The sequence below is a fragment of the Chamaea fasciata genome, unplaced genomic scaffold, assembly GCF_029207755.1.
Source record: "Chamaea fasciata isolate MVZ Bird 193981 ecotype frontalis unplaced genomic scaffold, bChaFas1.0.hap1 SCAF_3, whole genome shotgun sequence".
Classification (NCBI taxonomy): Eukaryota; Metazoa; Chordata; class Aves; order Passeriformes; family Sylviidae; genus Chamaea; species Chamaea fasciata.
The window spans coordinates 60929850-60947980 of NW_027094088.1; the positions used below are offsets into that span (position 1 = coordinate 60929850).

The window sequence follows — 18131 nt, forward strand, 5'->3', positions numbered from 1 at the left end:
GCAAAAAGGCTTGTCCTATCAATTCATGAATCTATATATGTATTCTCCAGATCTACAAATGTTGTAAAATCAATTCACTGGAGATGCCCAGAGGATTAATAATTTAAATTAAAAACAATCAGTACTGAGCTAGTGTTTTATAGTCAAAAAATGTCTTTTCCCTATACTATTTCCCCTTCTGGTGTATAAATAATTCCTCTAGCATTAGTGGAACTATGCTAATTTATACCCACAGAGGACTTAGTCTCAAAAGTCTAATTTATATGACAACACTGAAGTGCAAAGACTTACCATTTTTATTTATATGTAAAGTACCAACACTCAAGTAGTTGTGTGTCATTAAATTATTTCTAGAAAATAAATTGCCGTTTGGAAGGTTTGCTCTTGGGTGAAATTATATCTTTTTGTATGACTTTAGACAGATGCAATGAGTTAATTTGAACAGCTGCTCTTCAGTTCCCTCATTTTGTTCTCTCTTCTATCTCCCATCTCTCCTCTACTGAGCGTGCATTCACTACATCTTACTGAAATAAATACATCCTTGGACAGTAGCTCCTGTGCCTCATTGCAATGTTCCCTCTGTTCAGAAGGGTCTTGGTAAAAAATGAGGTGGTAGGGCATAAAACAGGTCGATGCCAGCTGTAGCTCCTGGGACAGCTAAAAGTTGGATGCTAAGAAGGCTGTTTTAAGCCATCAAATCTCCTTCTCTCTTCTGCTGTAATTTTTTTTGTTGCACAGCACAGAATTTCACCCTGGGGTTTTTTGCTGAATAGTGATGGATTTGATAACAGTCTCACCTGCACACTGGACATGTAACCATTAATAGGGCACTTAATTTCAGAGGAACCATGAGATTTAGACAGCTTGTGTGCTTCTACTTTTCAAGCCTCCTGTTAGTACTTTCATAAAGGCTGTGTTCTGCATTCAGCAGTCACTTTTCTCTGCATTAATTGCTGGAGTACTTGCCTTAGTGGTACTTAAGGCATGCTTCCATATAGCACACCTCCGGCTCTGATGCCACACATTAGCCTTTCCCTGTGATAAAATTATTTTGAAGTCACCAGGACAGCCATGAACATACATAAATGTTTCTAAACATGAGAGGGTTGCCCTGTTTGCAAACAGTGAAGCAGAGAGGAACCTTGTTGAAGGAGCTTGCCATCAGGAGAGGAAAAAATAAACCTGCAAAAATAGCCTGTATCAAGGTTCAGGCTGGTGTTACAGTTGATGTCACTGAAATGGAAATCTTATGTGGCCTGAAAAGACATTATGGGCAGTGAGGCAAGTTATGAACTGATCCAACTGCTAATTAGCATTTGTTTCTGTGCCTGTCATTTAATCTCAATATTCATCAATGCTTACCTTATGTTCCTGTGGAATACACTGTACTGCATTCTTCCTATTTCATGCAGGGCAGGTCCCCTTGGTGCGTCAGATAACACCGTGAGCAGCTTGGTAATTATTGTCGTGGTGGCCCAAATACAGGGTGAACCTTCACAAAAGGCAGCTCTTTGTTTTGAGGAATCGAGTTTACTTTTTTTAGTGACTTTAGGATATCGGGGTTCTGATGAGCGCATTTATGTAAGGATGCCGTTTTTTTATGATAAACAAGTGGGTTGTTGGAGACTATTTTCTTTATCAGCCAACTATATGCAAATCAATTGAACTTGGCACCCTTAATCATAACTTCAGGGAAGTTTTCTGACCTCAGATCTCTGCTTCATTTAGAATGGTTCCATCATTCTGTCTTCAAAATATATTTTATAAATATATCAATATTTGTGATGTGTGCATGTGCCTGTTTGGTCAAGACTAAGGCAAGCTTGATTTTTTCCCACATTTTTCATGTTGCTATCAGCTGTACAAGAGAACTATACAAGGGTAATATGAAAAGAGACGGGAACAAAAGGCTGCGGCTAGCTGTGAGGATCCTGGGGAGGTATTTAATACTTGCAGCTTCAGTTTCTAGGCAGCTGGAGAGCTCCTTGCACCTGGGGACTTGCCTTGGCTGATCGCTAGAAAATAAGAGTAGGATTTTTGGATGAGATAAAATTCCACTAGGAAATGGTGTGATGGTAAAAATCCATTGCACAGATATTTGTAGTCATCACTTCACCTACAGGGCCATGTGGAATGAGGGTCTTGAGGTCTCTGAGTCCTACAGAAACACTTAGCGAGTGGCAATCCCAGCAGATATCTGTATGTTCTAAATAGGTGGAGAATGCATGTCAGAGGGAATAGACAGCAGACTACTTGCCTGCAGTCACTCAGCATGTTAGTGGGGTGTTTTTTTGGCTAGCAGAGCTGTTTTCCCCTGAAATAAATCTCTGGGCAGAACTTTTTCTCTGTAGTTTCTGAAAAAAATATAGACTGAGATCCCAGATACAAAGTTTGTCAAACAGTCGGCCTACAAAATGAATTCGCAGCAACCACAGTATTTTTTAAGGATGTAGTTGTCATGAGTTTGTAATGTGTCCCTATACATCTCCATCAAGTCTTTGAAGAAGTTCTGTGTAAAAATAGCCTTGTGAAATAATGTTAGGTAGGAGTTTTGCAAAATAATTCTGAAGGAGTTAGAGATCATCACTGGGCAGCTCTTTCTTGAATGACAGCCAATTTTTTACTGATAACCAGAATAAATTTGCCACCTTACTCTCTGGGAAGTCTGCCCTCTTTCTCCCTTGATAGTGGAAAAATGAAATTTATGCAGGTAAGAAAAAATGCCATGGCAGTTGACTAGTGTACTTAGCTCTCCTCTGGAACAAAATCCCTGGCACTCTATTGTGCCAAAATGTGTTACTGTTTCCCTGGCCCAAAACATTGAATTCTACCATGACCATGAGAGGGCTTTCACAGCAGTGAAAAAGCATGTGACTCCATTCTTGCCTCTATCCATTCATTAACTGTTAAAATCTGATCAATTGTTTAAGACTGGGATTTGGCCTCTTCATTTTATGCCTCTGTAAAGCTACCATGTTCAGTAAAGAAACATCTGCCTACGTTGAAAATCTGCTACAGACCTTTGGTTTAGCTTTGTCTTCCACTTAGAGCTGTGACCTAATAATTACCAAACAAAAGAAAGATACATCCTGATTTTATTAAATGTCCCTGTGATACATTTCTAGATAATAATAAATAACTGAATAAGCCTTTTGGTCCATAAGAGGAAAAGCAACATACAATCTGATATATTTACTTGAACCTGGGCTGACTTCCCTACTTTTATCACAAGCAAGACAAAAGTAACCACTGGGAGTAAGCGATGTGCAAGACTGTAAGAAAACAGATTATATTAATGAAAAGTACTCAGCAGAGAGCCTATTACAGTATCTGTCCTCTCTCATGTGCCACTGCAGAGCTAAAAGTGATTGATAATAACCTTGTAGTTACTGTACAATTTTCCTACAATTTTATCGTGGCAGTCATGGCATTGATCTACAGTTAAATGAGATAATTCCTGTGTGCTATCTTGCCAGTCTGCCAGGAGCAATGTACCAATAGTACCTGTAAAGTCACAAAAAAAAAAAAAAAAAAAAAAAAAAAAAAAAAAAAAAAAAAAAAAAGAAAAAGAGAGAGAGAGAGAATACCTGCTTGAATCCAGGGCTTAATATAGAAGTTTTAGATAGCTACATTATGAACTTGCTATAAAGAATATTCTTAAGTTTGTAAGAGAAAAGTGATGAGGGCTATTCAAACCTAGAAATTTCTATCAGTACTACTGCTTTTATCAGAAGAATATTTAATAGTCTCTGCTTTTCTCCTTTCACTATATGAATCTTGCAAAGCCTTTATGGGGGGAAAGTATGAAACTTTGTAACAGCAGTCTTACGTATATTAAGTTCTAAGATATCAGAAAATATTTATGCTACAAACAATCTGCAAAAGTTAGACTTCTAAAAATAATGAAATAAGGTGGTTCAAAATACAAGATCTTTTATTTGTGCTTTAGTTCTGATGCATCAAAATCCAAGCTCTTAGAAATTTTACTGGAAGATTCCGATGAAATCCTACTTTGGACTAGAAACTATGCAGTTCGGCAAAATATTTATGAAGCTTTCAAAGATATGTGTGCATCTTTCACCCAGTTTCTTCTCAACTGTCTTCTTTCACCCAACCCCCTAAACTTAAAATGAAACTTTTGGGTCACAAAACCACACAGACCACCTCCTGCAAAGGTTTGCTAAAACCAGAACACAGTAAAACTCGCTGACTTCAAAGAGCTCTGCACTGTAAGTGTGGCTTCCTACTCCTCCCTGGGTCTAGCTCTCACTTGCATTAAAGCTTCTTTTCAGTTTGGCAGTGCAAAATGAGGCCTCAAAAGGGGACCAGTTACTGTCGCACGATGTGTGTTTCCCTGTTGCTAACAGGCTGGCTATAGAGGTGGCCAAATGGGCTAGGAGGAGTCAGAAGTTGCTGACCCAATAAATTCTGCCACGAAAGGATGCATCAGGGGTGCCCTCAGGTTGCCTGTGACACAGCTTTTTAATTCACAGTAGGACCGAATAATTTGGGAGTTTATGTCTTTGGAAATGAGTAGTGCTAAAGGGAAGGCTTCTGCTGGCAGGCAGGACTGTGCCATCCACAAACCATTGCTACCTCACAGATGCTCTTTGATGATCCATGTGAAATTAATGAGAGATTTCAGTCCAGCTCCAGGTAGATTTGAGAATTTTGTCCCTAGAGGCATTGTTACATGCCGTTTCACCTGCTGTTGATCTTATTAGTTATCTAAAAAGCTGAAGTAAGTGTTGGAGGATGAGATCTGCATTACTTTTATTAGCTTTCAAATGTCACAGGCACCCAGAAAACATAGATGGACTTTTTAGTTCTGAAGTTTTCTGCACATAATTAAATAAAAGACTATTAAACCAAAGGATTAATGACAAAAAAATGGTATATTCTTTAATTTTTGTCCATCTTCTTATATATTCACGAAGAAAAAAATAAGCAAATTATGTCAGTTTATCTCCTCTGGTTTTTATTTGAACTTTGGTAGCACCCACAATATGTTAAGCACTGTCCTCATCTGTGGAAACATACAGCTTGTTCCCTGAATGTCTTTTGGTTTAAGACATTTAAGGTTTATATATCTGATAGATTATTCAGCTTTATTTGTGCCAGAAAATACACACTGCTGTAGAAAACACTGTTTCCAAGGTCCTGACTTTGCCAGCTGTTGGGCTTGTACAAGACTGCAGCGAGATTTTACACTTACCAAAGAGGATTGTTCACCATAGTAAACTTCAGTATGTGTGAATGTGTGGGTCCCTGAGGCTCTGCTCCTGTAAATAATGAAACCTGGGCATAGCTGTACTCACCCAAGGATGCACACTCATTTTAATAGACTGATTTCTTCAGCTGGTTAGATGCTTTTATTGCATTAATCTGTTTCTCAGTGGGTCAAGAAGACATCAACAGCCAAAACCAGCCAAATGATTTTGAGAATTTGTGTTGCTTTCACTAAACTCTCAACAAGCCGTTTTTCAACCAGCTTGAAACAAGCAGCAGCCACCTCACCTTCCTGCAACTTGGCCAGGCTCATTACAGGTTTGCCGTTTTGTTTCAGCTGGGACAATCTCACTTCTGCCAATGCCTCTTTGCTTGCATGATCTACAGCAGTCCTGATATGCTGGTGGTGGCTGGCTGAAGGCACAGCTGGGAGGCAGTCTTGTTTGCCCAGAGCTGGAACATTTTGCAACTGCTCAATGCTGTGCCCCTATACAGCACTCTGCTTTCACAAGTTGTGAAATAACAGAAAAGAACAACTCTGGAGAGAGAAATGTCTTCTCACATCCAGCTTGGTGAGTCTTTCTTCCCAGAGCCCTTTGTTTCTGGTTGGCAGTGCCAGGCAGTTTCCTGAGACAACAATGACCAAGTCCTGCCACCGCAACTAAGAGCCCAGCCTCTTCCTCTCCTCTCTGCCCTCATTTTGGAAACCACAGGAAGGAAATTATAGAAGATTGGAGGTCAGCCGTAATTTCAACTGAGGAAAAAATTCCTGCTGTTGTAAAGCTGCCAGTTCGATTGGACATGTTTGCCTTTTTTCTCCCAGAGCCAAAGCATGACAGCCAAGTTGGTAGATCTGGGAGACCAGCCTGCAACTTTGCTTGCAAATTTTCTGAAATATGGAGCATAATCATCTATTGATAACCTGATATGTAACACATGTCATGGAGGGGAGGCCTAGCCTGCATGTTTGGACTATTTACTATTAGGAAGACTGAGAAAATTGTCTTTCCTGTGCAATTAATCGAACTGCAAATATTACCTCTCAAAACTGGCATAAGATTGATGTAATAATAATCTCTTTTAAAACCTTCTGTGAACTCATTTAGAGTCATCTCAGTTCCAAAGTCCTGAAAAGAAAATATTCAAATCTGAAAAAGAGTCCCAGCTGACCATCTGAATGCTGAGCACAAACTCTCAGGAGAAGACAGCATTATATTTTTAAAGGCTGGATGTTGAACTGAAAAGCAAGTGAACAGTTAAGCTTGGCTCAAAGCCTGACTGAGATGAAATTTTAGACTGCAGAAATAAAATATTTTCCAAATCCCCAAGGTAATTTAGTGGACTGAGGAAACCAAAGGAGTTTTATTGATGAAACTCATGAGAGTTACACAGCTCTTTGCCCTGTGTCAATAGTTTGAAGTGTTGTCCACCAAGCAAGTATTTATATGCTCAAAGGATCTTCTGGTGTATATATGTGGTCACTGTGGAAAAGCCCTCTGAAAATATTTGTGGGTACTCTGACAGATCAGAATTTAACAACAGAACTCTCCATGCCAACAGCTGTTTAATGCTTTAGTCAGCTGCAACTGTGCTTAAAACCCCACCAACCTGGGTGTCTTCTTAGGTTCTATGAAGGTGTAAATGTAGTATGGGAATTATTTACTTCATTATTTTGCTTAGGAAATGCAGATACTTATTGTTTCGAATGTCTTCTGCACATAGAGTCTTCCAGCAAAGTTTTAAACAGGGGGTTTAAAAGGACTGGTTCAGTACATTAAACTACCTGCCAAGTTCAGACACTATTTCATGAAGGTGGACATACACTGAACATGAATGAACATGACCTGGGGATGAGCAATCTCCACTTTCTAGGCTGCACAATCCTCAGTTTACAGAATGGTGGAACTAACAACCAAGGTTTTATCAGGCTATCTTTGGTAGGAAGGAAAATTACTGAATGTGAACCTTCTGCTATTTGGCATTTCTTAGAATGTGAGCAAAATGCCACCATCAGTGTTTTCCACGCTGCTTCTTAGGATGACTTTCCAGTTGCTTTTATTTTTGTAAGCCAGGAAATAATGGATTGAGATTTGTAGAGATCCTCTCTTCTCAGCTGACTCTTTCTGAATGGACTTAAAAGGCCTTTAAAATGCCATTGGGGCATAGCTCTGAACACTGTTGCAGTGCCAGGCCTGTCCTACAAAGCTAGCTCTAAGGAGAGAACCTGGAAAGGGAGTGGAGGCAACAAAAGCAATGGAAAACAGTTACGAGGACAAAGAGATATTTAATTCTCATTCTAACAGCTTGGTATTGGGGCAGATTGGGCTACAGCCTCTCTCTGGGAGAGAACTCAGACCTCCAGTAGAGTTCAGTGCCTAGGAGAGAGGGTGATTCAGGGCAGGGTGGGAGCAGGAGGCAGAAGTGGGCACATGGTATCATGCAGTTTCATTTTGATACCCGGGAGTAAATGGTGTTGAAAGCTTTTCATTCCCTTAATTCTTGCTCCCTGTAATGAATTGAGGAAATTCAAAATCTAAAATGTCAACAGCCAGAAACACACCCAAAAGTCTTCTTTTAATGGAATAGTTTTGGTAAGTATTTGTAATCAGAAGAGATTTTTTTTTTTTTTTAATTTTTTTTTTTTGTGGGAGGTTATTTCCCAGTTTGCCAAAAGTATCAGGATGTGAGCATCCTTTCTGATGAGGAAAAATCCAGATCATTTACAGGACTTGGTTCAATGTTGCCCACAAACCAAAGGGACTTGTCTGGGTTTGCTAACCACTGGTGTGCTGTTCAGCACAGCTGCAAGGGAATTAATTGTCAGAACTTTGAAATTATGTCAGAGAATATAGAATAAAAAGCGAAGTGAAAAATGGGGAAGAATAGTTTCTTTCTGACAAAACAGGCTGGCTTCTGGTGGGCAAGCTGAAATATTTATATACTCATGTCTCTGTGTACATTTATATGTGTATAAGCGTGTGAGAAAGCAAAATTCTTGAAGGAACTGAAACATTGCAGAAATACCTGTTAGGAAAGCAATGCATTTTGCTAATAAAATAACCCATTTTCCTTTCACTCCTGCTGCTAAATTCCCTGCTGTGGCCTGGAAACCAGATGATTTTGAAAAACAAGAAGCCTGATGCTGAATTCAGCCATGACTGAGTAAATCCAGAATAATGCTTTCAAGTTACAGAGAGTGAGTGCAAATTTACACCCAGGGTTTGAGGACCGAATCCAGTCTGAAGCATTTAATTCCTACCAGCTCAGTGTCCTGCTGCTTTCCCGAGGCTGTGCACAGTGTTTTCTGTCAAGCAGTGAGAGGAGGTAAAGGGTGAGTTCTGCAGCTGGACTTGCAGAGTCATGCTAGGAAAGCCAGCACAGCAGTAAGGACTTGAAAACAGTTTATTTAAAAACTCTCACTCCCCCACTCCCCGCACCCCCACGCCCCACAGTCTCTGCAGTACCACAATTAGAGGAAATGGGACAGGAGACATTCAGACTAAGGGGAGTCATAACAAGGCCGGAAGCGGATTAGAAGTTCAAGGGGAGACAGGACAAGTACTTGGAAGAGACACCCTCTGAGTGTTACTAATAGACAAACCACGTCAAACTCAGGAAATTCCCTGAGCTGAAAATAGTAAGAGGCTGAGAGTGTATTTGAGTGTAACACATCCTGACTTTCTCTGTTCTTACTCTTCCTTGGTGTCTGCTTAAGGCAATGGTGAAGAAAAAATACTCTATGAGATGCATTTTGACCTGAACCAGTGTGGATGTTATTTAAATTTTCAGAGGCAAAGGAGATCTGAGGACTGAGGGAGAGACAGATGGAACAGCAGTGCCGTGAAAGCTGCTTCCTTTGGAGTCCTGTGTCCGGAGTTACAGGAAATTTCATTCTTCTTTTCATTCAGTTTCAATTCAAATTTTCCACACACTAAACTGCACTTACATTCACATCAGTTTCAGCCTTCAGATTTCAGTCTGTTGAGTATATTCCATCTGCAGGTTGGCAAACCTGCAGGTAATTAGCTCTCCCTTGTAATTATATTTTCAGTTAATGTTCCATTAAAGACAAATGAAAAGAATTCACATCTTCTGCTTTAAGTAGTGATAGCCCAAAATACAACATTTCATAGCCTTTGAACAAACAAGCAGTTCCATTTGCCAAGGTGAGGTGCATTTGTAATACAGAAGTAGACCTCATTAATTTAGGTCTTCAGGTGTATACTGTTTTCCTCCCAAGAACTTCACTGTTTAGTGAGTGGGTAGCCCAGGAGAAAAGCAAAGCCAGCCTTTTATAGTCTATGAAACAATGAGATCTTCTTCTTAGCTCCTTTCAGGCCTGTTGTGAGTGCCATGGAAACCAGGATTTCCACAGGATTTGATACTAACTGAGTTTCATTGCCCAGTCTGAAACAGCCCAAGCCTAATTTCTTTAGCTGAGAGCTCACAGGTGTGGCTGCAATTTCTGTTCCTGAAGGAGAGGAAGGCAGGCTGCTGAAGAGTTCAGGGTGTGTAGAAAGGTGACAGCTGGTGGCATCTCACCAGTCCCTACCCACTTTTTGAAGCAATGTGGAATAGAGTACATTTTGATTTGCCAGCATGTAAAACGCAGAAAGCAATACTTTTCTTTCACTGCATGGCATGTTGAAGAGACAAAGTGCTGTTTAAGACAAAGTACTCAGAAAAAAAAGCTAAACCTTAATATAAAGACATCACTGCATAAATAAATGTAATATTATCATCCACATTACGGTAAAGATGAAAAACTATTCTCTGCTCTGAGGCACAGGGGGTCAAGCACTCCCCATTTATGTATTTAGCAGGAAGAGAAGAGGGAGGAGATGGAGCTGGGAGGGCATTATGCAGCCCTGTATTTTGCATTTGAACCATTGCTAAAAGTTTTTTTAAATAGCCTTTTTGATTTGTAACTTTAAGCTGAAGGTGTAAGCCTAGTGATTTTGTGTTGGCTAATACAGCACTGTTTCATCCCAGGACACTCAACAGTGCCCAACATACTTTTCTGTTCCCTTTTGTTTGTACACACACAGAGCAGGGGAAAGAATATCTGGGAAAAAGGGGCTGACTGGTTCAGTTACCCAGAGATATAAAAGATCTTTGGTAGCAAAACTTAATTCTAAAATCTCTTGAGACAAAATTTGTACTATTCTGGGAAATTTTGGGGGAGAGAAAAAGATCTCATGCAAAAAATGATTAAACAAATACTGCGAGTAGTGAATGAGTACATGAAAGTCATTGGATTAAGAACTAAAATCTTGGGACTCTGATTTTCCAGAGCAAGTAAAGGATTTCAGTGGAATGCAATAGAAATACACTCTTGTGTGGTTTTTAATTTATTACATAATGCAAGTTATTTTGTTTCCATTAGCTGCAGAAAATTTACCTGAACTGTGGGAACTGTCAGTGAAGAGATGCAGAATTTCCTTACCTCCTTAAAGCCCTTGCAAAATTTCCTGAGAAGGCATGTACTGTTCACGTACAGAAGCCCTTATTAAAGGTCATCATATCAGCTAGATCTCTTTTTTCCCTCTGCTACTCCCTGCCTCGCCCACTGCAATTATTAAACCACAGTCTGTTAAATTATAAGATCTTTATGTTTCACCACATTGCATCCCAAAAAATCGTCAACTCTGACCAAGTGTTGTTCTCTTTCTCCCTTGTATCAGACATAACCACGAAACTTATTGTGCGTCCTTTCAAACGGGGGAAAAGGGGTGGACCAGAAGGAGAAGTCTTTGTCGGAGGAGAGTTGGGATGCCAGGTTTTCCGGTTCCTTCGCTGAGCCGCGGTCCCGGCGGCGCGTTCCGCGGGGAGCGCTCGGCGGAGCGCCGGGATGCGCCGGGATGCGGAGCCCCCTAGCGATGTCCGCCGCCTGCTTCCCCCGCTTATTCTTTTATATCCAGATGTCATTGCTTGTCCCAGGTCACAGACAAATTGCGCGTCGGGCAGGGCGCCGTGCCACTGTTTTCTCCAAGATCAACCGGCTCGGTACATTTTCTTTTATTTTTGTGGAAATGGATCTGGCTGAAACGTGGCTTTCTGCTCTGGTTTGTTTTGGTTTTAAATACAAATATTCTTATTCAAACTCTGAACAGGGATTAACTATTCCTGTCCCTACTATTAGGAAAATGTAAGCGTTTAAATACAGTGTTTGAACCCTTAGAATGTGCTTGCTGTAGCGTTAGCCTACAATCAAGCATGATTTTATTTAGTTTCCCCTTTTTTAACCTTTGGGAAAAGAACCAGGAGCCACCTTTCTAAAGGAAGGTGTCCCTGCGCGTGGCAGTGGGGGTGGAACAAGATGGTCTTTACGGTCCTTTTCAGCCCAAACCATTCTATGACTCTATGATAGAACCCAGCCTACTGACAATGAAAGTCAAATTAATTGTGTTATTGTTGGTGTGTACAGAAAGTACCTTGTGAGGAAGAAATTTATCAAGCATCTGAATCTGGATCACAAAACTTGATTTGATCATGTGGGTGTTGTCTCTTTTAGGCAGAGAATAATTCAAAATTAATGCAATTTTGTTTCTGTCTTTGAAATGATATAACCTTGACCCTTTCTTTGTCAAAATAGTTAATCTGCAGTTTATAGTACCTTATGATTCCTGCAGGCAAATAATAATTCTCCAAAGTGTTCTCATTCTGTATATTAATAAGGCTAAATGAGGATCCTCTTTATTGCCCATGGCCTTTCTGAAGTATCTGCAAACTAGCTCTTCTCCTTTTCCACACTCCAGTGAACTGTGGAAAATGAAGACTTGATACCATGTACTGGAATCAGTGCAATGGGAAAGACTGTTAAAATCCTTTGCTACAAAATCATAGACCCATGTCAGTACCCTTTGCTATGGGTACCCTGTGCCCTTGCGAAAACTACCTTGATGTGCAAGGTCAGTTGGCTTGCCAATAGATCATACAAGAATGCTACCTTGGGATACAAGTGAATAATAATCCAAAGGTAATTTTTTCTTTTCAAGTGGAATAAATCAATCCTAATTGTCTGCCATAATAATACAGATTGTGAGACATGTCAGCAGCTCCTGTGTGTGTGTGTTCCCATTATTCAAATTTGTGTTTCTCATCTGTTAGGTAAGAGCACCCATTCAGATTTCTAGTAATAGAGCAGATGAAATATGTTTTCACAGAATCATAGAATGGTTTGGGTTGGAAGTGGCCATAAAGATAATCTAGTTCCAACCCGCTGCCATGGGCTGAACACTTTCCCTTGGACCAGCCGCATTCCAACCTGGTCTAGAACACTTCCAGAGATGGGCCACCCACAGTGTCCCTGGGCCACCCAAGCCAGTGCCTCATCACCCTCACAGAAAATAATTTCTTCCTCAAATCTAATCTAGACCTTCCAGTTTAAAACCCCTCCCCTTGTCCTATCAATACCCTACCTAATAAAAAGACCTTCCTCTTTTTTACTGTAAGCTCTCTTTAGGTACTGAAAAGCTGCTAGAAGGTTTCCCCAGAGCCTTCGCTTATCCAGGCTGAACAACCCCCGTGCTCTCAGCCTATTTTCATAGGAAAGGTGCTCCAGATCATGTTTGTGGTCCTCCTCTGGGCCCATTCCAGCAGATCTATGTTCTTCTTATGTTGGGGGCTCCAGAGTTAGATGCAGTACTGGATGGGGTTCCACCAGAGTGGAATAGAGGAGGGATCACCTGATGATGAGAATTGGTGTAAATCTGACCAATGTAGTTGCTCCAGAATGTACTCCAATGTAAGCTCTTCCAACCTGAAAGTAATTCAAGTCTGTGACTCAGGATGGTCTAAGGCTCTGAATGTTGGTAGCATTTACTCTGGCTGATACTTCACGGGAAACAAAATCCGTGATTATTTTCTGACCCTCTGTAGTTCCAAACTGTCCCTGCAGAAAGTCATGCAGATAAAATGAATGTGGGAGCAAAATGATATAGACAGGCTGTAATTCTGTAGGTTCTGAAGTTCATGAAGTCATCTTTATAAATCAGCAACTATGAATACTGTCTCTCTCTACCACCCTCTCTCACAACTTCCTTGAAATACTCTTCAAAATATTTAAAACTAAAACTTCATCCAGCCTGGTTTGGGCTTCCCAGTGAATACAGTGCTGTGTGACTCTTGTAGAACTGTTGTATGCAGCTTGTGGGGATAAAATTGTCTTTTTTGTCTCTGTTTGGACAGCAAAATCATTCATCACACTTTCATTCTATGTATATATTTTTTCTTCTGGTGGAAAGGTGCGTGCAGCAATTAAGCATTTTAGAGATAAGTATACCCATGCAGTTATGCCAAAGCAACAAATACGGATCTGGAGCTTTGGCTTGGGTTTCTGATGGATGTAAATACTGCCACTCCAAGTTGTTTTTAAAGATTGCAGTAAAAGGTTTATGTTCTGTATCTACTAGCATGGTTGACTTGTAATAATGTACTCCAAAGGTGTAGTGACATGTCCAGCACTGATTGCTCCAGCAAATGAGTACTCCTCTTCACTAGAGTCACTCGTAATCACGTAACAGCTTGACTTTCAGTCTGGAAAAGCATAGTTTTGTCAGATTGGTTTATGCTACTACATCTCTCACCACATTTTCAGAGATTGTGACAGCTGTTGGTTTCATATTTACTCCCACATTTTTCTGTACTTTAAACAAATGTTGTTTCCTTCTTTATTCTGAATGTTCTAGATGCTGTTGGGGTGTTCTTTCCTTTAAAAAAGCAACCAAACAATAATGTGTATTATGAACATGAATTATTTTCTTTTTTTTGGAATCAGATTTAAAAGATTTTTTTTCTTACTTTCTCTAAGAGCTTCTCCTTCTTTCGTTCTATCTCAGTGGTTACAATAATTTTGCTGGACACCTCCAAAGTGGGAAGAGGATGGGGGTTATTTTTTGTTTGTTTGTTTTGTGGTTCTGTTATTGTTGGTTTTTGTGGGGGTTTTTTTGGTGGGTTTTTTTGGTTGGTTGGTTGGTTGGATGGGGCTTTGGGGTTTTTTCTGTTAAGAACTTCGGTGCTATTTCATTGATTGAGTATTTGTGACCAAATACTGCTGTCCAAATACTGCTGTCTGAAGCATGCGTGGGACAGGGATTGCCTTCAGTATTTTTGGGTTGTATCTTGCAAAGGAGCAGGAATTTCCAGAGTCAGTGCATCAGGAGTTATAATTTGACTCCTGGAAGGGGAAAGATACAAGACCAGAAACACTTCTGCCTAAAGATGAGGTGACTCAAGAAAAAGAGTAAAAATCTAAATGATTGCAGAAAATTAATGGAGAAGAATTACAGCACCAGCATGAAATCATGAGTCAGGGCAGTAAAAAGAAACCTCACAACATAAAGTAGATTTCAGTGCAGAAATAAACTCTGGAACTCATTGCCACGTGATACTGATAACAGAAATGTAAATGAGTTTAAAAAACAATTAGACACAGTAATGAAAAAAATATTCATGTGAATACAATTGTTGATAGCCCAAATTTTTTAAGTCAGACGAGAACACAGCTGCGAGAAGAGGATGAGAGCAGACACCTATGTTGTAGGGGAAATCAGCATATTGTGAACAGGCTTTGTGCAACTGTGGCTGTAGATATGGAAAACATTACTATTTGTCCAGTGCCTCTCATAAGAACTATTGTCAAATTTCACTGCTTCTGGAGCAGACAAGCAGAGCTTGTCTTCCTTGCAGAGTAGAAATCTCATGTACACACATACACACACACACACGTAGCTGCAGTGCATCAAACTCTTCAGGTGATCAAGGGAAACTAATTCAAATCCCTTACTCAGTTTGTTTCTGCAATCTTTTCAGTTCGTGCACCTTCAACAAACACTGCACTCATTTACAGCTTCTGTAGAATTATGACACTTCTGTTCTTACTAAAGTGATGCATCTCCAGCCCTTTAGTTCTCACCTTAGCTCTCACACTTTTTTGTGTTTATCCTGTTTGACGTAACACCTCCTGTTTCCTGAGAAAGACTGTGCGCATTTAGACCCATTCACCTTTATGGCTTCATGCTTTGATTCCTGAGTGTTCCTGAACAGCAAGCAATCCTGAAGATGTCATGGGCAATTCTTAGCCATTGCTGTAAAATTTTTAGATCATGCACCTGTAGGTGTTGGTTTTATTTTCCAGACGCTGAGATTTGGGGTTTCCTCATCAGTAGTCTCTTAAAACAAATGACTGCAGCCCAGATTATGAGTTTTTAATTGAATTCATGTTTTTTCTGGCAGTAATGACTGAAAATCATGGCTGATATCCTGACTTCTTTAAATTAGTGGAACAATGACTCTGCCTAGATAGAAATTCTGTGTTGTCAAGTTTTCCAAGTCTTTGAAATACAACTGTAAGTCTTCTTTGTTATATAGTTTTAAAAAGCAACTTATTTTTGTTGGCCTCTAGTATAATTGATATCTATAGTCCTATTAAGGATGTTAAAATGCTATCATATTTCAGCATAAAGTGATGTGACACATCATTTTCTGTAATCCTATTTGTTTTTAAATGTTTGAGGTTTGCATATTTTAATTTGTTTACAAGGTGCCCCAGGTAGCTATTTTTTCACAGTTTGTGGTTTTGCTGATGAATTATAAGATTAGCACAAATTCCAGATACATTTTTCTTAATGAGGGGATCTTTCTGGTTTGATACCAAGGCCTGTTTTTAATTAGTTAAGGCAATGCAAAATAAATAAACTCAACATACTCATACATTACATTGATTTTTAGTATTAATAGGGTAAATAAGGAGCTGACTAGAAAATAAGACAATTCATGCTTAAAACAAAACCCAAAATGCAACTTCTTTTTTTATATATCTATAGCTTAAATTAAGTTTCTATTCTTCCCTGAAAGTTGACCATTATGTGAAAGTTTTCTGTGTGATAAGTATGCCAAACAACTGGAACACAGGACTAATCTTCCTGTGAATAATAGTTACCTTACCCCTCCCAAGACCATTAATTTGTGATAAGGAGGTATGACTGATACCAAGGATGGGACTAGTTTAATGGCAACTCTGAAACCTGGTAATTTAGGCATTTATTTTCCCCAAGCAGAAGGTGGACATTTCTCAATAACTGCTTATAAAGTGAGTGTTCATATAATTGGAGCAGTCAGGCAACAAACAGGTGGGGTATACAGACATGTTTGGGTGCAGAAGATCAAGAAAAAGAGATGAAAGAAAGTCCATGCCCTCCTGGTGAAAGAAAGTTAAAGACCCTGTAGCCTCAGTGAACCTATTCCTTAACACACTGAGCACAGTCCTAGTTTGAACAGTGCCTTTTCCATTGGGTTGTTTTAACTCTTCGCTGTGGAGAATTTCTTCTGACATTTCTGTCCTCTTTGCAAAATATTTCTTAGCTGAATTTCTTTTTTACAAGTGCCTGAATTTTTAGTGAATTACATCACTGCTTACAGCTTTGCTGGGCCTCAGAGGCTCTTTTGCAACCAAGGTGAGCGTTACCCAGTGTTTTATGACCTATGGAGCACAAACGTGCATTGAATACTGTCATTCAACTGACCCCTGTGGATCCATCTTGTGGGGTTTTGGGTTTTTTTAAGAAAAAGGAGAAAAGTACCATAGACTCCTCTAACTGAAAAATAAGGGTCTTCCACTTGTGTAGTATTGCGACCCACCCACTGGGCAAAACCATCCCTGTGTTTTAAAGATTTCATCCTCATCTTCTTTTCTTAATAAACCTTTCCAAATTTTCTATTTTCATTACCAGTGACTTCTTTTGTTGCCAGCTGATATCTTTTTTTCCTAAAGGGGCAAATTGTTGTAAAATGTGGGCTTGTGTTGCACTTTTGCAAATTGTGGGTTGATTCTGAAAAGATCAAATCCTATTACTGTGTAGCTAATGTCAGATTTACCAACATGACCTTATCTCTCTGAATAGGACAGGCTTTGTCATTGCTAAGGAAAAATCTGCATTTGATTTTGAATGGAAAATCTATACTGATTATTTCCTAAAATATATAGTCTGGAATAATGATTGCAATTGGTCTGTACCTTCACTGCAGCTACTGTAGAGCTTCACCAAAGATATATTTTTGACACTTTTAATTGACTGTTACTTACACAGCTAAAAATATGTATTTGACTGAAAGTATTTACGACATAAATACCTCAGAATTAAAAATACAACAACATAATTACGGGAAGGTATGTATGAAGCTTGAATTTCAAGGGATGCAAATATTGCAGCCATCTAACTTACTTTCCCCAATGTAATAAAACTATAATTAATAACACCATAATTGTCTGTTCCCATCATCTAACTATACTACTCTGTGAATGCTACTGGTAAATGTAATTGAAATGTCAGACTTTATATGAATTTGTGATGTAATATGTAACAGAACACATTAAATGAACAGTCGATACAATAAAAATAGTTAATCAGAAAGTAATCTGAATCAACCAAAAGGGATACATAAATCTCTTTTTGCTTGTGTGACACCATATAGCCAAAAATAAAAAGGAAAAGAAAGACTGGAGATGTGTTTTAGAGCTAATCTTTTCACCTAGAGTGCCTCCTGGTCATGTTATTTTCTGATGTACATGCCTGAAAGACAAGGTCTGTGGTAAATGTCATTGATGACTTTGACAAACAGAAAGATCTGTAGTTAAAATTCACAGAAGTAACCCAAAGAATGTTGCTCTTGCATGTGCTATCAGTTTGGAATAACAATTTACATGGAAAGTTAATGTGCTCTTCTATCTAATTTCAGAATTTCTACACAGGCACCACCAAGAAATTGTGTTCAGACCAAGCTGCTGATGTTTCGGAATTGCAAGTTAGTTGTCAAAATGATTTGGTGCATCATGAGAATAAGGACATGACTGGAAAAGCTACGCTAGTGGAAACCACTGTGACTAAAGGTCAGTTAAGCCT

At 39.4% G+C, this 18131-nt stretch overlaps 1 protein-coding gene across 2 annotated transcripts in view; it reads left to right on the forward strand.

The window, feature by feature from the left end:
- THEMIS (thymocyte selection associated) overlaps positions 1 to 18131 on the forward strand; it is an 80956-nt gene that overhangs the window by 46054 nt on the left and 16771 nt on the right. For both annotated transcript variants that reach the window (XM_066179222.1, XM_066179223.1), the window contains exon 5: positions 17968 to 18118. In XM_066179222.1, the coding sequence (XP_066035319.1) occupies positions 17968 to 18118 (151 nt within the window). The remainder of the gene's footprint in view (positions 1 to 17967; positions 18119 to 18131) is intronic.